Here is a 26,076-nt window from a genome sequence, read left to right on the forward strand (position 1 = left end):
ACCAGCTAGCCCCGGCCCGCCTCGTCTCTGTAGCGTCCAGTCTGTCCTGAAGACGTAGCTGCTCAGAGGACGTATTATAACCTCTTGTAATTTAAAGACAGCGATGGCTGAAGCTGTTGTCAATCACCACCTGCTCCCGTCAAGAAACCACATTCAACAGCAGAGAAAACTTACAGATAGAACCTTTAACCACCATCCAGGAGGGAGAAAGAAACCTGCTAGCAGAGGTAGGATACATAAATGTAAAGGTGTCAGGGTCGTGTAGGGATCCACCAACATTTATACTCATTCACCTTCTCATTAACTGTTTTTAGTCAGTTACCCATCATGCACCAGCAGCAATAAATGTTTTGCATCTGTAAAGTCAGGTATCGGAGCCCGGCCTGCACAGCAGTGGGTGTCATCATTGATTATTTAAATCTTGTGACACAGGAGCAGGACCTGGAAGACCTGAGCCACTGTGCATTTTGTTCACACTCATGAGCTGATCCAGGCAGACAAGTTAATACTTCTCTGACTTTTTTTTTTTTTTAACTTACAGCAAATCTCCAGACTCCAATTCCTCTGAATAATCAGAATACATACAGGGCCTGTATTTATCAGGCGTCTCAGCATCCCTCAGAGGGACTGGTCTGAAAGTGAACCCAGGGCTGAAAACACTCCTACATCAGAGCACAGCTGAGTTATTTATGAAGCAGCCCACACTTCATTTCAACAAGGAAGAGGACGGCTCGGAGGAGAGAGAGCGAGCTGCTGCTTTACAACGCTCACTGCAGCAGAGGAGACATTATGATGATGTGGTGAAATCTGAAATACTGTAGGCAGCTAACTTTGGGATAATGTCCACCACATCATGTGTGCACAAATTAATTAAAACTCAATATTTACAACTATGCCATTTACACAGTAGACCATAAGTAAATATTGGGAAGCCACTTTCATGGCGTAAGGCACAAATCTCTTCAGTAGGTGAATTAAAACGGATTTAATTGGACTCAGCTGTCTGTTTTCCTATCAGCTCTATCCAGTTGTCTATAGGTACAGCCTGTGATGGTGCCACATGTTGCACCATAGCTCACAGTGATAAAGAGGAACATTTCCTCCTCCGTCCAGGTCCCCTCTCCGCTCATTTACCCTGCAAGTCCTGTAATGTCACCCAGGCTGTGGAAATGCATTTTAACAATATGAACTGTCATTTCTCAAACATTAAAACCGCATTAGATGGAAAATAAATAAAATACGATACACTTATTTGATCATCAAATCAAATCAAATCAAGTTTATTTATAAAGCACATTTAAAACAAAGTGCTGCACAATAAAATACAAAGAAATAACAACCAAAAGGGAACAAAAGCAAAGAGACAACAGCTGTGTCCCAGTTCAGGGGTGGCATCCTTTAGAGGACGTGGTCTCTCGAGCGCCTCGAGCCTTTATCAAAAAAAAGTTCAGCAATTTAGATATTGCACTTAAATTTTCGATTATACTTATAAAAGTGAAATATAAAAGCAAGGGGACGCTGAAGATCCTGAGAAAATTTGGGTTTTCACTTTAGCATTAACAAGTCTAGTCTTAACAACCACTCAAAGCACTTTACACTACGAGTCACATTCACCGATTCACACACACAGTCATACAGCGCTCGTTATATAGACAGTGCAACTCTATCACACACACTCATACATCAGGGAAATTTAAGGTTCAGTAGCTCGCTCAAGGACACTTCAAGATGTGGACTGGAGAAGCTGTGGGTTGAACCACAGATCTTCTGATTAGTGGACGACTCACGCTGCTTCCTGATTGATTGAATGACGATGAATATGAGCCTTAGTGTGTTCACAGGATTATTTCAGGGTCTTCTCTCATTCCAGCTGCAGTATCGTTGTGACTAACCAGGTCTAGGCTGCCACCTAGAGAGAGTTTGTTATCACTGCATGGTTCAGCAGTTAAAGGAGCAGATTTAACAAGTCTTTAATGTGTCATGACACAGCAGTAAGGTAACTGACTGGAGCACGAGCAGGCATGATGTTCTCTGTGCTGGAAATAATATATTAAAGGTCCCATATGTTACTCTTCTCGTGAAGTGCTGATCCATAAGAAGATATATAAAAAGTGGTATAAAACCATTTCAGTGTAGTTTTACATCTCCTCTCTCAGGCTTCTCTCTGGAGCTCTGGTAATAACAGGTTGGTGAGCCTCTCTTCTGATTGGCTGACTGTTTTCTGAGTGATCCAAAAAAAAATATAGCAGATTTCAGGTAAACACTCAGAGAAACCAAATCCTACAAGGTTGGATGGTGGGTCCAGGTGTGCGGGGCCTTGGGGCGTGACAAAGCAGTCACCGCTGACTGCTTTGTTGTGACATCATAAAGTTCCAGAAGTCCTGACGGCTGGTTTTAAGGCTCAGTTTCTACAGGCTGTGTGTATTTCTCTGTGGACTGATGCTTTGATACTTTCACAGTATTAATATAGAAGCTATACCTGATCAATAATCTAACAACACATGGACATCTTCATTTATACTATATGAGACCTTTAATGACACCCAAAAAAAACAGTTTGATTAGAATATTGAGGTAGTGATGTAAAGTATATTGATTTTATATACATTTACAAAAACAGAAAAATAACATTATGGTTCCTTGACTTCCCTGATGTCGGCCTTTAGTTGCCTAATGATGTCTGCATGTTGTTAGTCTTTGTTGTCACTCAGTACCGTGAGGCTTTGTTAGTCTTGGTTCTGACCTTTAAACACTGCTTCCAATATGGTTCTGACATCTGCTCTATTCAGCCCTGCTCCCCCACATTGTCACTGCTCTGTGAGTTTCATCATCAGTCAAATGTTTCCATTTATTTCATTGCGGTTCATCTTATATGTTTGTTATCTGTTAGAGGGCTCAGCTCACTTTCTGCGTTTTCATTTTTCCTGTCTGATCAGCTGTTCAGTCAGGGAGAGAGGAGACAGGTCTGCATCATTCTCAGTAGAGAGTGACTGGGCTTTGTTAGGATGCAGGGAGATAAAGGTAAAACTGCTGTAACGAACGTACAGTAGATTGTTATTGTCAGCAGTAACAAAATAATTGAGTGTTCACAATTGTGTGGTGTCCTATAAATAGAGAGATAGATAGATAGATACTTTATTTATATGTATGCTCATGTTTGTGTGTGTGTGTAGCTCACCTCCATACTTACCTGAGCAGGTGTGTTCCAGTGAGGTGAGGAAGAGGGCATGAAATGCCATTCAGTGGTCAGTAGGGAGGATTGAGAGCAGCTCACTGCGAGCCTGCAGTCTTTTGGTGCTTATGGCGTAATTTATTTTTTGTTGAATTTCCCAGAGTTCATTTCTCCTCTGTTTGTTGATATTCTAGTAATAAATATATTTTGCTGCTTTAAAGATTTCCAGTGCCCTAACACCAACCTCTGCTCTTTATATGAGGTGAGGGCACTCCAGTCTGATTCAATGATGTAATGATAACCACATGTAAAGATGACAGGAAATGAGTTTTCCCTGAGTTCTACTTGAAGTAGTGAATGAGGGTAAGGACTGGATCCAGACTGTAGAAGGTGTACATCACATGTGTACTGTAGGTATTAAAACAACAGCAGCTGACAGTGTTGCCATGAAGATGTCAATTTAAGATGTTAACACACTACAGTTCCACTCAGATGTTTTTCTATGCACCGAACTGATACCAAGTAATTCCAAGTTTACCTGAAAACCAATTCTTCTTCGTAGCTGCCAGCGACTGCACAGAGCAACTTCCTGTGTAAGCTACTGTTATAGAAGAAGAATTGGTTTCCTGGTTTCATTAATCGTTTGCAAAACTATATATATTACTGATAATTTGGCAACATGTTAAACTGTAAGTCCCACCAGTAAAAAAAAAACTGTAGGAGCAGCTCCTACAAAATGTTTTGAAGTGATAACTGTAGATAGACCAAACTTGAGTTTGAGTATTTGAGTAATTACCACAACCACAGTTCTACTGTATGTACACTCACTTGGAACATTGTGTTATAATAGAAATAAAAAAGAATATACAGTAGCATGTTTTTTTCCTTCATCCTCATGTGATCAGTCAGTAATTCAGTTGTTCACCTAAGCCTCGTTATACATCAAACTGAAAACTGCTGTGACACTGATTAAAAGGGTCATTTCTGTTTCATCCAATGTCTCTTGTGAAAAAAACAAAAACTGTGAACCAGCAGCAGGACTTTACTTTACTTCACCTGAGACCCTCTGTTGTGTCTGTGTGCAGGCTCTGAGGGCAGAAGTGGCCTGGGGTCAGGAGCAGTTCCAGCTGTTGCTCCAGGAGAGCCCGTGCAGTGGAGCTGGTTCTGGGTCAGCAGAGGATTCGGACCTGGAGGAGCTCCGCTACCGCTGGATGCTCTACAAGTCCAAACTAAAGGATGTGGGAGAGGTCAGGGCCAGGACCAGGGCTAAGGTGAGAGGAGAGTTTATCATCAATCACTGTAGACTCTAAACTGTAGAATGTAGACTGTAGTCTTTTGGGTCAATGCGTATTACAGTCCTGTAGGGTATTGAATAATATCATGTTGTGAAACCCGGCAGGGTCCGGCTGAAGTCCAGCCTCATTTGTTACCAACGTAGTCCACACCATTTACGTCGTGTTTCTGTGAACTGGTTCATTCAGACTCTGTGAGACCTCTGTCAGTGACTTGAGACAGAATAACCTGGATTATCTCCGTGACCAGAGTCTGGATAATAGACAGGGTTCTGGGTGCATGTAAACACTGGGCCTGTTCCTGGTATGAACATCCATCTGATACAGACATTAAAAACATATCTGAAGCACGTGTGTAAATGTGCTTAAGTTTGGAAACTGAAGTCCAGAGTCGCTGTCTCATCACACATCACTGGCTTGTTACCAGAACATCAGAATTCCCCCACTAACTGCACTGTTGTTTTATTTTTCACCACAGGGTGGCAGTGTAGTATTATTTAGCACACTGCCTGCACTGTGACTGTCACATCTGTAGAGCAGCTGCGGATCAGTAGACTCTGCTCTGATTGCACAGTGTTCTTCAGGTGTGGAGGAACCAATTGAGAAGAGCGAGACACGAGGCCGTGCAACATGTCAGACACTGAAAAGTCACCTGTCAGTTCAATAGTGGTTCTGTATGAGTCATTAGAGTTCCAATATGAAATGAATTTAGTGATTATCCAGTGAACATGGTGTGTGTGTGTGTGTGTGTGCGTGCGTGTGTGTGTGTGTGTCAATGTCGTGAACTGACTGAAATGTTTTGTCTCTGCAGAGAGTCCAAGTCAAACCAGAGGAGCCGCCTGACGCAGCAAAGGTACAGAAGGTAACGATAAACTTTTAAAAATTGAGATAAATAAACCTTTTAACAGTTTAGTTTATTTATGTATTTGATAGCTACAGTGCAATTCAACATTAATTCAGGCCCTGGTTTGAGTTTAGCACTGAACCTTTGTTGTAATGAATTTATATCTGGAGTTAATTTGATTTCAGTTGGTCATGTGATCCAGAGTTGAGCTTTTTATGGAGGAAGCTGATTGTCATTTAGATCTATGATTTGGTATTTTGCAGTTGCTCTTCACCACGCTCCTGGTTACTGTTACTGTCTTGACTTTGAATATATGTGGTGTGAGACTCTGGGGTTAAACTGTTACATTTAGATTCATCATGATTGTTCCTCTTTGTTTGGGGTTAAAAAGGCTTGAGAACATGAACACACATGCACAGACTTCACACTCACACCAGTACAACAGGACCCCAGCCATCTGACTCAAGTCCCTGTCATACAGATTCCACTACATTACCACCTTTGCTTGTTTACACTAAACCAAACAAAGACAGTATAATGATGCCCCAGTGTGTGGTATTTAAAGACGCATCATTCCCGCCTTGAGCAGACTGTGTAAAACAGGGTCTGTAGTCTGATCTGAACCCTCTGAAAGGATGACTTGATGCTGCTTAGAATTTTTCTTCTCAGTTCAGGTAGGTGTCTTCAGCTGACAGTGCTAACAAACTTACTTAATCTGTAACGTCTAAAATGTTGCTCTCCTGTTAGAGGAGCATAAGAGGTTGAAGTTCTGCAGATCAGACTGTGTTTGGGTCTTAAAGCTCTGAACCAAATGCTCTCTGGTAAAATCCCCCCCAGAGGTCTTTGGTCTGTGAGGAACCAAACCCCTGACCTGATCACCCAGGACAAGCATCAAGTCAAGCATATCGAACCAGCCCCCCAAATCCACCATTCATTCAGCGAGCTGTGTGTGGCGAGCAGACACACACACACACACACACACACACACACACACACACACACACACCCCCCCCCCCCCCCCCCCCCCCCCCCAGCCACCCTGTTGACCCCTCAGACACCCTAGCTGAAACAGGCCTCCAGTCTTTACAGACGGTCTTTACAGGCTGTTCTGCTCCGGCTTGCTTTAATCTGCAGGAGGAGGGAGGGTTCATTGTTTCACTGGATGCTTTTCTGAGATATGTCATTCCTTTTCTTCTCTAGTGCTGGCGAGCATTTAAAGCCACTCATGACTTCACCAGAATAACTGAAAAGAAAAACTCTTTATAAACCGTTGAGTCTTGTAAATGAAGACGATGTTGATTCACTATGGAACGACAGACGTCTTTGTGTCTTATTTAAAGCAGAATGCAGAACATCCTGTCTGCTTTGCTCCAGTTGAGCTCTCCGTCTTTGAGTGGGCCAGTTCATCAGCAAGCCTGTTTACCATTTTCATTCAGTGCTTACTTGTCGTCTCCAACCGCACATTTGTCAGTAATCTGACTTTTGTCCCCTCCTACATCAGAATACTCTGTAATAATGACTTATTAATACATAATCATAACATAGATAACACATTAATAGGTAGTTACCAGCTCCAGTGAGGCTGTATTTAGGCACAACAGTAATCTGAGCTAAACGCTAAGTCAATGACAGTGCTAACATGCTCATTTGAAGACCGATGGCGTCACAGCAGCTCGACTAGATTCTCTCATTTCAAAGGCTCCTTCAAATGTGTCCTTCTTTACCTGGACAACGAAGGCTCCAACAGGTAGATCCTTCGTGTCCCAAGATTCATTGCATGCCAGTAATGTGAATAATATCGCAGCAAACAACACAGACAGAGAGCCTGAGGATTACATTTTAAGATGTTAGTATTGGGTTTCACCTCAGTTCAACAGCTAATGGTACATCTGTTCAAACCACGAACAAAAAAATGAAACAAACAACGTGTTATCAAGGTTGCTAGGGGACAGGAGTGGCGCTTTGTGATGCAACTGTAAGGGTGACACCAGTCTCAAAAGAATTTACAGATGAGAATTTAACTAGTTAGCAAATCCAAAGGCTGTGCAGAATGTCAATAGTACTGAACAGATATTCCACATTAAGTCTTCAAGTAGGTCAAAGGGCATAATTTCTCATTTTCCCTCTAGGCTTTTACTGTGAAAGGGCTGTAGGAAGTGTTGAATTTATATAATGGTAGCTTAACAGCAGTCAAAAAATGTGGAAATGTAACCAGTATAGTTATACCCTCACCAATCACTTTATTAGGAACACCTGTACACCTGCTGATTCATGCAAGTATCCAATAAGTCAAACAGGTGGCAGCAGCTCGGTGTATAAACTCCTGCACATCCAGGCGAGCGGCTTCACTTAATGTTCACATCAGACATCAGAACGAGGACACATGTAAAGCAAAGGGAAGAACTACCCAGTGTTAGTGTGGTGTCCCTCATAAAGTGCTCACTGAGTGTATCTGTCTCTCTGTTACATTTACTCACTCATTCACACTGACCTGAGCTAGTGTGTGCTGATTCAACAAACACTTACATACCTTTGGCCTGCGGCCCTTGTCATGTGGAGGTGTGATTAGCTAGTTTCACTTCCTCTTCCATCAAACATTAACATTTGTATACACAGTCCAACATTCTGCATGTCTCTCTCTCTCTCTCTCTCTCTCTCTCTCTCTCTCTCTCTCTCTCTCTCTCTCTCGCTCTCTCTCTCTCTCGCTCTCTCTCTCTGTGTCTACAACAGAGCACACAGACCCTGTGTTTTGACCACAGTGGTTCCTCCCCATGTCATGGTCGTTGTTAAAATGGCTGCAAATAAAAAGGGTTTAGTGTTAATGAGGATCTGGAGCTCCAGTAAATGATTGATGCTTTCATTGAAATGTGTTTGACATAACAAACATACGGGGGAAACGGCTCATAGTGAGCACATGCTGAACTTGGAGTGAAAAATCAGCCTACAAAGAAAAGGTCTGTGGTTCGATACTCGGTCGGAGGGATTTTGTTGCATGTCATGCCCCTCTGCCTCTGCCCTTCAAGTGAAGGTAAAATGTCAAAAAGAGAAGAGAGAAAAACAGCTGCAATGATAATCAAACTAAAGAAGATAAAAAATCAAAACTATACAAACATGACTGGTCATATAGCCTCTCACCATAGTAGGATCTCATGTAGCTGCTTTGTCGCTGTCGTGTGTGGCCCACAATGGCAAAAGATTGGCCAGAATTTTTGGTAAACCGACCCTCTACTCGTATTGTAGGGTCTTATGGTAAATCTGGTGGAACTCATAATGTTGGCTACTCATAAGTGCATTAGCAATGTGGAAGGAGTGACTTGTGGGCATCCATAGAGTCCTGTGTATTCTCTGCAGAGATGATGTTGGGTGACTTTATTTGGCATTTTTCCAAGTAGAGTTGTAAGCATCCATCACAGTGAGGGGTTATTAGTTATATTTCAGGTGCACTCTCTCAGTTTGACCTCTGCAAGTCTTTTACATGATCTGGATCAGCTGTTGGTTTTTGTTTACAACCGGTCTGATTGTCTTTTCTCGCCATGTTGCGCGGTCACCCTTACATTTAAGCCTCGACTTTGGGGCGGCCAGAAGGGTCCTGCCCGAAGATCGAAGGCTGCGTACTGGCTCGTATGGGGTTAACGTTTGGGGTCAGGGCTCCAGCGTGATCAGTGAAATCTTAAGATCAATTCCAAAATGGACAGGGAGCCAATGATGATATGCCGGGGTTGGGAACAGTGTTTGATGCTCTGATGTTTTGTCTTACATTAAATTATTTGCAGTGAGTCTGAGCGACAGCGTTCAGGAGGTGAAAGATTAACGTAGGCGGGAAACATGATTCACAGAATAACAAGTCTGAGAGACCCGGTCACTTCTCTGTGGTACATGATGTTTCTGACTGTGTGGGCGGTTCATCTTCTTATCGCTCACATTTCCTTTATTTTGCCAGGCTTTCTCACAGGGACAAGAAAATGAAACAAATGTTCCCTGTGTTTCTGCAAACCAATAATCACAAAATCATCACATCATTGTTTTCTAGACTGTGAGGAAGAAAAAGTCATCGGATCTGACTGTTGTACTGATGGAGCTAATGTTATTCAAATGTACCGAATGTATTAAGACGACAAGGTAAATATGGAGGGAGTTTTTAGTTTGTGTCAACAGCGAATTAAAACAGGTGAAGATCAGAAAACAGAGGCTTCTGACTAAAACATGATCAAATATATTTATAAAACAGCAGATTAGAGACAAATGTTTGTTTAATATACAGTGGCTTCAGAAAGTCTTCAGACTGTTTGCCGTGGTCAGGAGGTTCCTGTGAGATGAGTGTGGCACTTGACTAATTGAACTGATTGTGTGAGGAAAATGTTACAACGCAGGGAAGCAACATAAACCAGTTGCAATTGGTAAAGCAAATTTATTCAATAGTAAGGAGATAAAACACAAATATAACAATATATAACAAAAAGAGGACTCTAGCTAATGGGAGTTGTCACACTTACTTTATAAGGTAAGACGCTGCACCCCTGTTCCTGATGGCTCTCGCTGTCACTGACGCTCTGTGAGTAAAGGTCCCGCCGGTATTTCAGAGACCGTGTGTCATGTGTTGTTGGTGTCGTTGTCGTTGCAGAGGCCCGGGCTGATGCAGCGGGTGTGTCGGCTGGCTCTTCCTCTGTGGCTCCTCCTCCTCGCTCTGCTGCTGCTGGCGTTCCTGCTGCCGCTCATGGACGAAGGCAACAGCTGCTCCCTCTCCAACAACTTCGCCCGATCCTTCAACATCATGCTCCGCTACGAAGGACCTCCCCCCACATAAGAACCGTCCTCTGACGGCACAATTTACAGTAACACCTGCTCTCACTCCTGTAATGGACCATGGCTTACGTAGGACATGTTAGCTGTACTACTTGAGATCCCACAATCCCCTAACCCTCGATCATCATGCATGACTGTACATCATCACAGCTCAAACCCTGTGTTCCTTCTGCAGCAAATCATTTCAAATACCAATCAAACTACTTCTATTCAAGACCTTTTTTTATGTTTCCTCCTTTGATATCGTCTTCATTAGGTTGGAAACCACTACCTAAAGTAGCACACACATCTGCAAACATCAAATCCAACCGTCTATGCACGCTGCATACCAGACTACCAACTACAAAGGAACAAGATTACAATTGGACTACATATCCCATGCTCATTTTCCAAATTTTTCCAAATACTGCAACATATGACTGTAGAAGATTTATCATCCGTAAGCCAAAGTCATTTTCTGTCGTCTTTCAATGCCATGACTTCCTGTCCAGTTTAAACGTGGTCGTCAGCTTTAACTTCTGTTCATCTGAACCGTAATTTAAAAATCACCTGAAGACTCCAAATCCCATCAACCCCTCCTGCCTGCCTGTCACTTCAACAAGAAACAAGAACATTTTCTTATTTTACTAAAAATACATTTCATTTTATGACAAGATATTTTTCATGTTTTAATTATTTCATAACAAATGACTCTACACTTCACTTTAATGAGACTCATTGGACTCATTATTAAAGACTCAACAAATCGTGTTAAAACAATGAATGCCCCTCGTTATAATGACACAGCAGTTTACCTCATTAAAGAAGAAACTTTTCTCATTATAATCTGATCAGTATTTGTTTTGTTAATCAGTTATTTGAGATGAGACATAAAAAAGTTAAATTCCTCCAGGTTTCTGTGTAATAATGAGTCCAGCTCATGTTATGATGAGTTTTGTCAGAACATCAGAGGTTTCGTGACAGAAACGTATCATAGTTTATAATATTTTAATACTTTGGTATGGGTCATTATAACAAAAAAATATCTTGTTATAACATGAAACCTGTTGAACACCCATGTCTCTCCTGATGTATCTCAAACTGTATAAACCCAAAGTCAGTCAGTCCACAGATACACATGTAGACCATGTACCAGAGGATCCAAACCAAAGACTACATCACCAGACCTGGGGCTGATACTGAAGCTAACACTGTATCTGTGTTAGTGATCACTCCCTTCATGTGTTCCAGTGCTCCTGTACCTCTTCAGCTAATGTTGTGCTAATGATACGTAGCAACATTCAAAAGAAATCATGTTCAGTGTTTGTTATTTAAGGTCAAAACATAACTCGTGTTCTTAGTGTTATAAAATAAACCAGGACTGTCATTGTGTGTTCACACTGAGAGCAATGTGGCTAGTGCTAATCCTCTGACTGAATGTGAGAGAGAGAGGGCTGTGGTTAGAGAGACCTTTATTTTCATTGAATCATCTGCAAGAGATACTCCAGCAAGCAAGGCTGAGACTGGAGTTCTAGAAACATGCATCACAAATGTCGCCGTGATTCTGAGCATGGTTTTCTTCTTACTTCCTGTACAGAAACCAGACGCTCCACTGGTTCACTCCTGCTCTCTGTTGTGGATTCAGGCTTCAGCCAGGCAGCATGTTCCAAACAAATGTCACAGAAGCAAGAAGTTCTTAATCCAGTGATACAATTTTAAAAGTTTTAAACTTTACACAACAAAATAGAACAAACTCAACCCCAGACAGGAACCTGTTGGAACCTGTTGGGTGACAGAGTCTTAACATCAAACAGATCCTGATCCTGTTGATGATCATGTTGCTCACAGTGTGAACAAACCGACTGAGTAAGTAACAATCAACCATGACAAATCATCAACATGACAGTGAGAGCTTAACTCTTATTGAAGGATGATGATGATGTGTGTGTGTGTGTGTGTGTGTGTGTGTGTGTGTGTGTCTCTCTCTCACACAGTCTTTACTCAGAATGAACTGTTCAATATTTACTGAATGTACTTTGAAGAACCAAAAATCTGTCGGATGTTTATTCCTGTGTTCTTGTGTAAGAAGACTCAACTGTATCTTGTCACATGACAGCTGATCCACTAAAGCAGGAAGAAGGAGACGTCTGTTCATGTTTCATGAAGTTTAAATCAGTTTTCCTTTGTTCTTTTTAACTGTTCAATCATCTCATCAGAACTGATTGTTTTCTGAAGGTGCTTTTTTTGTCTTGACCTCAGTGACACTTACTTTGCCTCTGACGTTTTCCTGGACCACAGTGTTCTCCTGATGCCAGTGTCTGAGCTGAAAAATTGGCAATTGTTTTTTTTTTTTTTTGTTTTTTTTTTTTTTGTTCAAACCTAAAATAACCTGCACCCGCTCTTTTTATCCTACATTCTCTCTCTCTCTCCTCACACCACGCACAGCCCTAAAAATACACACAAACACCTCCAAACACTTTCACAGCTACTTTCCCTTTTTTGGCCATATTTGTGTATATTATTGATCCATCATGTTGCTGTGGCAACAGTGGCCAGATCAGGTTTCTCTGTTACAGATTCTTACGCAACAAGTACCACAACATGTGTGTAATATGTTCATCTTTAAGAAGGACTGACGGAGCTCAGGTGATTTCAGAAAGAAAACCTTATATCTAAGACAGTTTGGACGTTAAAGTGAAACTGCTGAGCTGACTCACTAGTTTCCGCATTTTGGATACATCACTACACATCTGTTAAAACTGGATGGTCATACCTGTGGAAGCCCAGTGTTCTGACCTGTAGCGCTCAATAACTGAGCTAACTCACCTTTACACTGCCTTTTAAATAGAGCAGGTCCTCAGCAGCCTGATCTGGTCTTACATCTACGTTGTATCTGCTAAGCTACGTCCTCTGGACTCTGTAGCCCAGTTTTTCCACCATAAACACAGCTTTATATAGTCAGATCCAAATCTGTGACTTCATCCGGTAAAGAGCAGGAACTGAGCTACCTACCGTCGACTTTACGTCCACGTCCTCTCACTGTATTCATACCACGAACGGGAGGATACGTTCCTACTTAAAGGGGTAGTTCGGGTTATTTCATGTGGGGTTATGTGAGGCACCTATAGCTGCTGTGGGCGGGGTCAGCAGGAAAATGTGTTTTAGCCACAAAAAACCAAGAAGGAAAAAAAGCTAATATCAGTTGAAGTGTTGTTTTCTTTTGTATATTTTCAACATTTGATCAGCCGTCAAACAGCCTTTTACTTTGAAACTACATTTTCTTAATTGTTGAACTACCGTATTTCTAGGCACAAGTGCACCTTTGCTTAGCTCTGTCTGACTCAAGCAGCTGGGGCCGGTTGCAAGAAACACCTTAAGTTTTCTACTTAAGTAATGGCACTTGAGGTGTAATTTCTCCTTAGTTGAGGGAGTTACTTAAGGTTGTTGCACAGAATCTCTTAAAAAGTTTCCTTAGTTAGGAAAAAAGCTGAGGCATTTGCAGCAGTGACAGTACAATTCTACTGCATCGTTAAGGGTGTTTCCTGGTCGTGAAACATCATCATCATCTTAATTCATTTTTTTACTTAAGCTCGACCATGTTGCAGTTAAGATAGAGTCAAAGGTACCTTTAGTTCTTTGCCTTACTTTGGTCTGTCGTGCAACGGTTTGACTGATTTTAAGTGAGTCCTTAAGTTTAAGACTAAGTTTAAGAAATCCTTTAATACTTTTTTATGGAAACCTTAGCTCAGACTTTTAGCAAAATCTGTGCAACTGGCCCGTGCACTGCAGATTAATACAGCCGTACTTGCATTTGTGCGTAGTAATACAGTAGTTCAGCGGTTGAATAATGTAGTTCCAAAGGAAACGTCACACAACCCGAACTGTCCCTTTTATGGCCGGCAGGCGTCTGTTAAACCCTTAAGTCAGGTGTCTCACAGATAGTTGAGGATGGATGATAATGGCCGAGGTGGTGAGGAAGAAGATGACTACGGTGACATCGCCACCAGACGTCGAGCAGCGATGACTTTTAAAGCGTAAATACACTTCACGCAGCAGCTTTAAAGAGTCGCGACATCACTGAAGGCGTTCGGTTACCATGGCCTTAAAGCTTCATGTTAATCAGCGGTGCCATAACCACATGTATTTATTGACAGTCAGCTGTATAACAGTTCTATAACCAAGTGAAATATAAGGTGTCGTCCCGTCGCGTGTGTTGATGTCGCACACCGAGTCTGCTGCTTATTGCATTGCTCTACTCTGTCTAAATTATGCATGTGTCCCTTTAGAGAAGCCTATGCAACCTCCGCCTGGTCAGACCCTCCATGTTACTGTCCATTGATACTTTATGCAACATGTAAAAGGATTTGAATCCTCTGAGCACAGCTGGTCCTTAACAAGAGTCCACTCCTTATGCAAAAATGTCTGGAGCACCAGATTGTGGTGTCCATCATGAAAAGGCACAGATGAAGATTGAAAAGTGAGCTTTTTTTTATAAAGTGATATAATTCTATTTTATTAAGGTTTAGAAACAGAGTAGAAATGCTTCATATTATTCAACAGAGCTTGTATTTAACCACTGTTTTGTTTTTTGTTTTGTTCGGATGAAATAAAAATAAAGTTTGAGTCCTGAAAGGATTCACTTCAAATACTCTGAGCTGGAGTCTGTGTGTGTTTTGTTCCAGGGATTCAAGATAAGAATAGTCTGACTACTTTCCTGCTTCCAGTGTTTGTGTGAAGCTAAACCAGGGCCCCCGAGTTCTCTACACTGAGACCTGAGCCCCCCCCACCCCCCACACAAACAACTAACATGCAAGTATGTGCTGTTTTCTTCATGTCAGATGGATCCTGATCAGCGGCGACTCGGCTGGGAACTGGTGCCAGTCCATGTGGTCTTGGTTACTGGTCCACAAACAAGAACATGGACATCTACCCACATTCTCCTGCCACAACAGCAAAATCTTTGAAGAGAAACTCCCTCTGCTAACAATTATTTTGCAGTGAACCAGAACAGAAACTGGTTCAGTCTTTTATAATACGTGATATCAGGCAGCAGCATCTTTCCCTCCCTCTCACCCGGAAGATGCCCACAGTTGTGATTTGTTTTTAAGCCATGGATCATTTTCTTCATCAACTTATTCATTAACTAAAATCAGATGATTATTTGCTGTGACCCCCCCCAAAACCTGGCCGTAGGCTCCACACGCCCCTCCTCTTTGTCCATTCTATGATAAGCTGGAAGTTAGGGGCGGAGTCAGACACTGCCAAGATGGTGACGGTGGAGCAGCTCACTTTGAGCTTCAAAACTACTCTTCAGAAACCTGTGGGTGATTTCACTGAGGCTCCGTCCATCTTTTATTTACAGTCTACCCCCCTTTGCCTTAAAACCAGCTCCAGTTCTCCTCGGTGCACCTGCTCACAGTTCTTCCGGTCCTCGTCAGGCAGCTTGTTCCAGCACCTTGGAGAACCTGCATCAGTTCTTCTGTGTATCTAGTCTGTGTCAGTGTCGCCGTCTGTTCACCTGATCCCAGATCAGGGCTCTGTGGGGACCAGACCATCTGTTGCAAGACTCCTGGTTCTTCTGGTATCTGAAGGTAGATCTTTAAACATTAAAGTGAATAACATGTTTGCACAGTATCTGCGCTCTTTCTGTATATTTTACATTTACACATTTTTCTATAAAGAAAATGTATAAATGTAAATATACAGGTGATGGTGGTGATGTAATGTATGTATCACTGGTGAAGTAGAAACAGCAACAGGGACTAAACATCTCCACTTTGAGGATCTTCTTGAGTCATAGTCAATATTTATTGCCACAGTATAAATCATGAAGGGTTTATCAGTCCCAGCTTCCTCTCTGTTTCCTGTTCCCACCTCCTTCTCCTACAGTCCACTTTCCCAAGAATCATCTAATCTACAGGGTCCATGCCTGTGTCTGTTTGTATTAGAGCTCTTGTTCAGTGTGTGTGTGTGTGTGTGTGTGTGTGCGTGCGTGCGTGTGTGTGCGTGTGTGCCTCCCACGCCGCTCTCACCTTGGCCTCACAGCCAGGCCTACCGAGCTGTGCTGCAATCTGGAGCTCCCACTCTGCCAAGAACATGGAGCAAATTCACCAGAGAGCGCTTCTCTGCTCCAGGAGGATCCAGTCCTTATCAGTCTGTTCTCACAGAGAGACGATCTGAACTACTGCAGTTCTGCAAGAGCCTTTAGAACAGTCCCAATAAAACCCACAGAGACATTGTGTCTGCCCCCAGACCACCTAAATGTAGTAAATCAAACGTAAACGGAGGACGAGTCATTGATACAAACCTAATAAAAATTACCAGGATCATGGGCGCCTTGGTGGCTCACCTTGTAGAGCGCGTACCATTGTGACTTGAATCCGACCCATGGCCCTTTGCTGCATGTCAACCCCCCCAAACATTCCTGTCTTTGTCTCATGGTTACTGTAATAAAGGCATAAAAAGCCTGAAAAAATTACTTTAAAAAAATAAGAAAAAGAGAGAATCAGATCTGACTGTTAAACGTTAGATCACTCTGATCTACAGCTGTGAGTAAACGATCTGATATCAGATCTTCACATTGTTTTATTCTGATTCACTGTGTCATGATCAATGTGTTAACTCCCCCCTCAGTCATATAAATACTCTCATTCCTCCATCAGCGAGGAGGTGGAGTTTAACTAAAGACCATTAATCAACTCTAAACCTAAACTTAATCAGGGTTCCCACACGTTCCTGGAAAACCTGGAAAACAGTTGACCAGTTCTCCAGTCATGGAAAACACATGGAAAATGAGAGGAAAGAGTCAAATAACCTGGAAAATGATTCCAACATTCTCATATTTTCAGGCAAAGTTATGTTCAGGATCATGTTGATGTTCACAGTCTGATGTTCAGGTGGATCAACGACAAGTTAAATGCCTGGAACTCCTCGATAGCCGGCAAGAAGTGACAAAGCCTGTCAGATGAGAGTCTTCAAAAACCTCAAGTAAGTCCAGCTGTCTTCATAAAGCTCTAAGAGATAGGACAGTATTATAGTAGTATAATATGTTGTGATGTGTAGTGATGAAATACCACCACAGAGCTGCTACTTGGTTTATTCCTCTAGTTTTTTCTCTCTCCACCATCACTGACAAAACAGACAAGGTCAGGCTCCTGTTTCAGTGTTTGAAAGAGGCGTTCAGGGACAGCAGTGATTATCTGAGCACTGAGAGTCCTGGATGAGGAGCTGCGATGAGGCTCAGCGCTCAGATTGATTTGTTTTGGACTAAAGCCCAGTGGAGTGACAATGATTAGTCAGAGAGCTTCCAAAAGCCTCAGTGCTGCAGAGAGCAGAACAATGCTCGACAAATCTCTGTTAGCACCATTATGACGGCCGACAACAACTCTACTGTTGACTCAGTGCGAAAAACAATCTCCAGCGCAAGTAAAAGCCTTTTCTCGACATGACAGGATAATCAGTTTTACTATTCACTGATTTTCACTCAGATTTTTTAAAAGGTGTTTTGCTGAAAGGCAACACTCAAAAGACTCTTCTGGTTTCTTTGTAACCCTCTAATCCTCCAAGTGCTCCAAGCTTAATGGAAAAATACATCATGTGTCTGTTCTCTCTGGAACGACAAGTAGATGCCTCCATTGGCAGCGTTTCACCAAATACCTGCAAAACTACTGAGATTACGTCGTGCACATGGTCCACATTATACCTGCTAAACATCAGCATGTTGTGTAACGTAAAAGAAATGTAACTTTTAAATGTAAAAGCCTTCAATCATGAAAAACTAAAGGTGATGTGCCACACCCACACGAACGTCCGTTTTGACCAATGCAGCCTGTTTCGCTAAAGTTTCCAGGTAAACAGAATCGGTCTAGACCGAACACCGAGCTAAAAGAGAGTGAATATTGGACACAAACACCAATCCAAAAGAATGATGATGTTGCTCTGTAACTTTGGGATGTGTGACAAGAGAGATCACGTGATGCAAAACACCTACTAACAGTTGCAGGACATTTAGTCATTTGAGATGTGACCTTTTTGGCTGATTGAAGACCAGAGCTGCTGCATTCTGGACCATCTGTAAGAGTTTGACTGTGCGTGAAGGGAGGTCCACCAGAAGATCCCTGCAGCAGTCCAGGTGAGAGAACCATGACCTGGACCAAGAGCTGGGTGGAGTGCTGAGTCAGGTAGGACATGATTTTTCTGATGTTGTATAGAGCAAAGAGACACGACCAGGAGACAGATGCAGCACGGTCAGAGAGGGAGAGCTGGTCATCAAACATGACACCCATGTTTCTCATGACCTTGGTTGGAGTAAGGGATGAACAGAACAACAAAGAACAAGAAATGTCATTCCTACAAGGAAATGTGTTTATTTTCAAAGCATTGATTCCTCGACCTTTGTCTAGTTCCATCATTAGGTTGATTATATTTCACTTTGGTTCTAAAAACCCCAACCTGCCCACAAGTGCATTATAATAATGTAATCTCATATCAAATACTGCGAACCGAGCGTAATCCAGACTGATGTCTTTTTGATGTAACACATTGTGCTGTGCGTCAGGACTGATGCAGGCCACACAGACCGTGGATACGGGCTGAGCTGCAGCTGATTTGAAAGTGAAATGATTTTCCTGAGGGACGAGGTCATCGACAGTATGTAAAACGAAACAGAGGTCACAGGAGAGAAGAAGGTCTCTGTGAGGATTACTTCACATTATGGTATTTTAATCAGGAGAGACTAATAAGAAAAATCAATAGATCATGAGAATTAAAGTAAAATTAAATTTATTGTGAACAGAAGGAACAGACTTTGGCGCTTAGACCTCAGCAGGAAGCGGATCAACATGGATGAGATCCATAGGTTTAAGGTCCTTCCAATAAGAGGAATCTTCCCCAGAGTCTACTCACTGGTGGTGGTGAAGAGGAATGGAGCTCAAGAATGGGAACGTCTTCATGAGGGGAAACTTCTGATTGGATGGTTTGATTGGAGATGGTCTGGCGTCCATGGTTGAGGTGGAGGTGGGTCACAAATTCTTCATTTCAGCACCGTGAAGCGGAGAGAGAGACAATATTTAAAGTTTGACAGCTTACAGGAGATTGGCTGAAGGTCACCGTGTAAGGTTGTGATTGGGTGAAGATGTGAATGAGTGGGTGGAGCTTATAAATAGCGGGGAAATGGTGCTTGTGACTTAGACGGCATGCGCAAGGAAGTAGTCTTCATGACTGAACTTTCGCCTAGCTTCATTTGGAAGTGGTTTTACTGGTTCCTGCTTCCTGGTAGATCTGCCTCCAAATTCACATGTGGACTCAGTGTGATGCTCATTGAGATTTGTGTGTGGTCTGCCGCATGATGACACACAACTCCATCAACTTTGTGCTTGTGCGGTCAAGTGTCGACTCGCCCTTCCTCCAACTGCATCTGGAGGAAGGGAATGAGTGAAAATGATGACGACTGTAGCGCACATGTTTGTTTGTGTGTGTGTGTGTGTGTGTGTGTGTGTGTGTGTGTGTGTGTGTGTGTGCATGGTTGTGCTCTTCTGTATCCAGGCAGACACACAACAGATGGACAGGGAGGGCTCTGTGGCTGTGATAGGGAGGGGAGGAATTTGTGTTTGTGACAGCTTGTTGATATGCGCGTGCATGTGTGTGCATGTTCATATGCGTGTGTGTGTGTGTTTGTGTGTATGTGTGTGTGTGTGTGTGTGTGTGTGTTGTAGAGCTGAGGATAAGGAAGTGTATGTGACTTGATGAACCTGTGTGTGTGCTTTGGCTGTTTGTTATGATTTAATTTGAAGGACTTTAATTTGAAAAATGTGATGTTCATGATGATCATTTATTTCTCTGCCTGCGTGCACGTCATAATAAAATGACAATCAGTGTTCTACAGAGTCTGTGTCGGACTAATGCCTTACATCATTTTTTTAAATGTTTATTTCCTTTTCATTTATAATCTAATTTTTCTTTTTAATACATTTTTAATACACATTGTCTTTTTTCTTTTTAGTCACAAGTGTGAATTTAATGTATTGATATTTGTATCATTTAGAGCTGCTAATTTATTTATTTCCATGTATAAATCTGCTAATTAGGGAAGAAGTTTGATGTGTGTAGCAGGACTGTCCTGCAGTTTGCAATGTTGGATATTTAGTACAGTAAAAATTTAGTTTCACCAACATTTAGATTCAACGTTTAAATTTTAATTCAACATTTAGATTTTGATTTTACATTTAGAATAAAGTTAAGATTATAATTTAACATGAACATTTCATTAAATATTTTTTAAAGAAGTTAATGTGACAAGGTTCACAAGTCTTAAAATTAAAAAAGCAAAAAGTTAGTTTTTAAAAATTCACCCCACTTGTTGCGCCTCCGTGCGAGCGGCAGTCTGAGCCGGGGGAATGTTGCTTCGGGGTTTTCCGTCCCTCCGTCTCGTTCTCGTGGACACGATATCTCAGTCTTGACAGAATTTCTTCAAATTTGGCACAAACACTCACTTGGTCTCAAGGATGACGTGATTAGATGTTGGTGGTCAAAGGTCAAAGGTCAAGGTCACGGTGACCTCAGAAAACACTTTTTAGCCATAACTCAAGACTTCACAAACATTTCACACTAATGCTTCATATTGTATATGACGCTGGATCGACAGGGATGTAGTCTCATTGGTCGAGGCAGACAACCACAAGCGATAATCCTTTAATTTTAACAATTGTGGAAAATTGTTGTTAATTTCCACTTTACACTAGGTGCCCCATATTTATTTAGTATTCCTTTCTGTAGCACCTTTTTCCCACAGTTCCATTACTGTTGTGGGTTAAACGTCACCAGCCAGACAGACTTAGAACAAGAATGCAAGCAAATTGCTGACCTACAGTAGCTAAGATCACAAAGTCTAAAAATTCTACAGTAAACATGTTTGACTTTTTCATGAAGGTCTATGAAAGAAGCTATTCATAAGAAATACAGACGGTGGCAGAACAGCTGAAGGACCTTGGCTTTCTATCACAAGCAGAATATTTGTGAAAACACTTACAGAAAGCTGTATGAACTTCATGTTTTCTCTTCACAGCATCAGAATCAAACACATCTGACATGGTAACACTGTATAATATTAGAGGGAACATGCTGGCTCCACTGTCACTGTGTGTGTGTGTGTGTGTGTGTGTGTGTGTGTGTGTGTGTGTGTGTGTGTGTGTGTGTGTGTGTGTGTGTGTACAGTGGGTGTATCAGAGCTCTTTCACCACTGCTGCTGGAAACAAAGATGATGAGAGTTTTAGAGCCAAAACAACGAGCCAAAAGAGGCTAAAAAGCTGGAAACAGCAGAGGTGAGGATAAATCTCTGAAGGTTCATCACTATGAGCGACTCATTTCACATTGCAAGTAATTTCAGCTACTGTTAAAATATTGTGTTAATATATATATATATATATATATATATATATATATATATATATGTGTATATGTTAATTGTAGCCCACCTTCATGGAGGACTAGGGATGTCACAGGAAAAGTTTTAAAGCATTTCCTTCATTTCCTATTTTAATAGACATTAAAATAGGAAACGTAAAAAGAATTTATGAATGAAGGATTAATCCATCAATGGACCTTCAGTGCTGGTAAAACCAGGCTAAACAATCCCAGTTGGCCATGGGATGTTACAAGCTTTCTGATTGGCTGGAGAACTAACCAGTGGCTTTCACCAGCACTGAAGCAGTGTCACAGAAAGGCTAGACAGAGAAGCTAAATTACTAAACTAATGGATTAGCTAAAAGGAAAAGCAGCTGGAAAAAGGAAATAGAAATTGTAGAGAGAGAATTCAGGTATGTATTCCCATTTTTAAAATATCTTTTATATAAATAGTTTTCAAATTCTTTTATTTCATGAATTAATAAATGTACTTTTACATGGTTTATTTATGTGTGTTTGATGCTGTTTTTGTAAGTCTACTTTTAAATTTCAAGTATTTAGTAATGGATGAATCGTTCATTTATAAATCATTTTTACAAAACCTGTTTTTAAAATATGAAATTAAGGAAAAGCTTTATGACTTTTCTTGTGTCATCCCTGCTCCTCCATACACCCTGCCATGTGACATCTTGCTCCTGATTGGCTGAGTGTCCTCTCAGCCTGTTGCTTAACCAGAGGAGGGACTAACCTGGTCTGTCCTCTGATGGACACGTTCCCTGAAAAAGACACCTGTAGAAAAACCTGCATCAAACACAGCTGAGGGGCAAACAGCAGCTCTGCTCTGCTGGACCACTCATAGATAGATAGATATATGTTTATATAGATATGGAGTCATGTGGGGACAGAGCGTGTCAGGCAGAATGAATGAAACACAGGTCAAACTGAGCAACTTTAAACCCAGAGAAGAAGAATTGCATAGTTTTGGCTCATTTCCTGTTTACGTCTTCACTGCCAGCTCTGTCACAGCCAAATGTTCTGCAGTAAATCACCTCACCATGTTCCTGACATGTTCACTGTTAAACTCCTCGTTCAGCAACAGCAGGATGTGAGAAGTTTATTCTGAATTGTGACTAATGAAGGATTATTATTGTGTATTCTGTAACTCCAGTGAATTCAGCTGTGGTTATGTAACACTTCAGGAGGGAGGGCTTTTCCTTCTCTTATTCTCTGGAAGTATGATGTGTTTTACTTTCTTTTTAACCCTTTCCTTATCCCATTGAGGATTAGTACCAATCCAAAATAACAGTGCTGACCTAAAATATACATTTTATATGTAAATAAGACCTAATACATTAAATTGATATTGCGAATCCAAATAAATTGAAGCTGTGAAAAATAATTTCTCATTTAAACTCTTTGGTAGGTGATGTTGCAGCACTATATGGAACCATTTGAACGAGGAGGAACCACAGAAATGAAGGCAAAGATGTGTTGGTAAGTGTTTGTGTTTCATTGGTTGAATTTTTTTTTTTTTTAAAGTCTCGTTTAAATGAATAAAGTTAATTACTGAAAAATAGAAGAGAATAGAAAACATATTTTTGTTATAGAACATGCTTTTTTTATTCTGGTCGAGCAGCGTTTTCCACATTATGTGCAGCCTCCTGCTGTTCAGGTTGAGGTGATCCAATGAAGTTAGTTTGTGGTCGGGTAACAGAAAATGTATAGACAAGGACAAAAAAATAAAAAAGGAAAAAACAAGACAGGAACCATAATCACTGCTGTGATGATGAAGAGGAGGGAATATTTTAAGTCCATGTACACTGTTTATATATATATATATATATATATATATATATGTGTGTGTGTGTGTGTGTGTGACCACTTCTTCAATGGTATATGATATAAAAAACAACATACACCAGTATCCACAACCAGGTTCCACAGACAGCATTATCAGCATTTTGTCAAAAAACAATAAAGCATCAACACCATAGAGCAAAAACTATCTGTGGTACACAGGGTGGAGGTCTTAGAGGTCGCCTCCTATTTGTCAAGAAGCGTTTTCCAAATCTTAGGAAAAACTCTTTCCTTGTTGACCAGTACTTATAGAAGTGTTTAGAGGTGAAGCACCTTTGCCAAGTCTTTGACCCATATATGGAACTCATATATGGATACATGTCTTAATCCAATTTGCTGTAAATATACTTTTAATTCTAGGATCCACAATTCATCCTCCAGGACAGACAATTTATATTTTGTGTTAAATGAGATTAATGCTGAGATTCACATCAGAAAACAACACAGTGAAAGTTCATCAACACCCTGATGTGGGATGAAAAGTTAGTTTGACTGGTGCAGGATAAATTACCCGACTTTTTTACTGTGAATGTGACGGCGTGGGAGGCTTCTACAGTTACATGCAGAGGGTGGCTCATTAGTTACTCTGCTGCAAAACACAGACAAAGGAGTGACAGAAAGAAATCTGTTGATGATGGAACATGAGAAAGTAGAAATAGCAGCGCATGGAGGAGCCTCATAATCCGGATCTTACAAAAGCAGTGTTACTCATTAGATCAGAGCTGCGAACGTGTTTACACGAAGAAACATTTGCTTTGTACAGACTAAGACAGAGATATTTAGGGATCAGTGATGAGGCTAAATGTAACCGATCCCTGCTACTCACAACTTCAGACTTCCCTCCAACATCTTTGACATGTGAACCAAACAGCAGACTTACATGGATCGTATCGTAAGTTTAATGATCTGGTTTCTCTCTTCGTCTGACCTCCGCTCTTACTGTCTTTATTTTGTTATTCCTCCACACCGCCGACAGCCAGAGCTGGAGGCATATAGTTTTCAGGTTGTTTGTCCGTACTGAACTGATCAGACTTCAATGGTCAAAGGTCGAAGGTCAAGGTTGCAGTGACCTCCCAAAACATGGTTTTGGCCTTGTGAACGTGATATCTCAGTAGATCCTTGAAGGAACTTCTTCAAATTTGGCACAAACATTAATTTGGCCTCAGTGAAGAACTGATGAGATTTTGGTGGACAAAGGTCAAAGGTCAAGGTCACTGTGACCTCACAAACCATGTTTTGGACCATAACTCACAATTTCATTCGCTAAATATGAGACAATTGAACTCAAATGTCTATGAGGAAAAAATCGGGCGATTACATTATAGATCCAAAAGGTCAAAGGTCAACTTCACTGTGACATCATACTGTTCTGTAAAAACACTTCTGGCTATAATTCAACTCTGTAACTGAGCAAGGACAGACTGTGACTGTACTTCCTGTAACTTGACTAGTTGGTGGAGGAAACTACTGTGAGGTGGTGATTCTAGTTTTTATCTAACAATTTTTAACCTTGTCTCATATTTTGAATTTCAGTCACAATCAATAACTATGATCAGATCATTACCTTGAAACGTTGTCGGCTCTGCAGTCTGCCCTTCAGTGACGAGGCGCAAATGTCTGAAGGGTAAAAGGGATTACTGAAATGAATAAATAACGACGTTAATTACACTAATGTTAAAATCCAACAACAATGGCACCTAACGTGTGGGTGGACTGGCTGTGATTTGTGTTCGAATCTGCAGACCCTCCCTCCACCTCCTCAGCACCACCTCTGCTGACAGCTTTCATAAGACTGCTGCATCCGCATGTAGCACACTGTTTGCACACTCACTTAATGAGAACACACTCGCTGAATTGGCCACTGGTGTTTATATTGATTGTGAGAACCATGAGAATCCACGCTAGAACTTAAGGTCGAGAACCTCCTGGTTTCTCCTCGGCCTGTGTCTCTGTACGCAGCTTCCTCTCATCTGTGGCATTCCCTGAATTCCCTACCAGCAATTACAAGGCCGATGCACTTAACAGATAAAAGCCACACACACCAACAGGCTGGAGACCAACACGAGCATGAGATTAAACATGAGGCTGAACCACATAAGAGCCCACATCACAGAGACTATGAACCATTTTTAGTGCTGTTGCTGGATGAGATGTGCGGTGTGGTTGCTGTCTGACAGTAATTATAAGAAATAGATTGTTGCGGTGGAAGTATTTGCTGTGTGATTTGATTGTTTGGTGAGGACAGCTGGGTGCAGTGAGATGTGCCAGATGGCTTTTAAACAGATTACTCCAGATGATGTCTGCCGGCCGTTCTAGCTCAGCGAAGATCAGGATCAACTTTAAGGTTGATATATTCACTTTTTAAAAAAAAAAAAAGATCCTGTTTATGTCAGGAGGAGGAGGAGGTGGATCACTGTGCTTTCTGGTTACATAACATTTGCCTCTGCTTTGTGTTGTGTGGGCTGGGGTGCATGGACTCCGCTGTTTAAAAGACAGCATCCGACAGGGAAAAAATAACCTGGGTTGCATGTGGGTCAGTATGCAAATGTCTCCCTCTCTCTCATCTGTGTTTATTTATAGAGATCCCACTTAGTGTGTTAGCTTGTGGGGGATTCTCCATGTGACTACTTGAAATTAAATATACAGTCTCTGCTGTAGGAAATGTAACCGGACTACATTCTAACTCTTATTCTTACCTTTTTCAAAGGTATAAACAGTTATTTGGAAAA

General features: G+C 41.5%; 1 protein-coding gene across 1 annotated transcript in view; it reads left to right on the forward strand.

Annotated features, from left to right (window-relative positions):
• syne3 (spectrin repeat containing, nuclear envelope family member 3) overlaps positions 1-14,744 on the forward strand; it is a 54,493-nt gene extending 39,749 nt beyond the window's left edge. The window contains exons 16-18 of the mRNA XM_056393443.1: positions 4,258-4,443; positions 5,276-5,326; positions 9,930-14,744. Coding sequence (XP_056249418.1) covers positions 4,258-4,443; positions 5,276-5,326; positions 9,930-10,112 — 420 coding nt within the window. The 3' untranslated portion in view covers positions 10,113-14,744. The remainder of the gene's footprint in view (positions 1-4,257; positions 4,444-5,275; positions 5,327-9,929) is intronic.
• Positions 14,745-26,076: the final 11,332 nt, after the last annotated feature.

This window comes from Seriola aureovittata, chromosome 13 (genome assembly GCF_021018895.1).
Source record: "Seriola aureovittata isolate HTS-2021-v1 ecotype China chromosome 13, ASM2101889v1, whole genome shotgun sequence".
NCBI classification, from domain to species: domain Eukaryota; kingdom Metazoa; phylum Chordata; class Actinopteri; order Carangiformes; family Carangidae; genus Seriola; species Seriola aureovittata.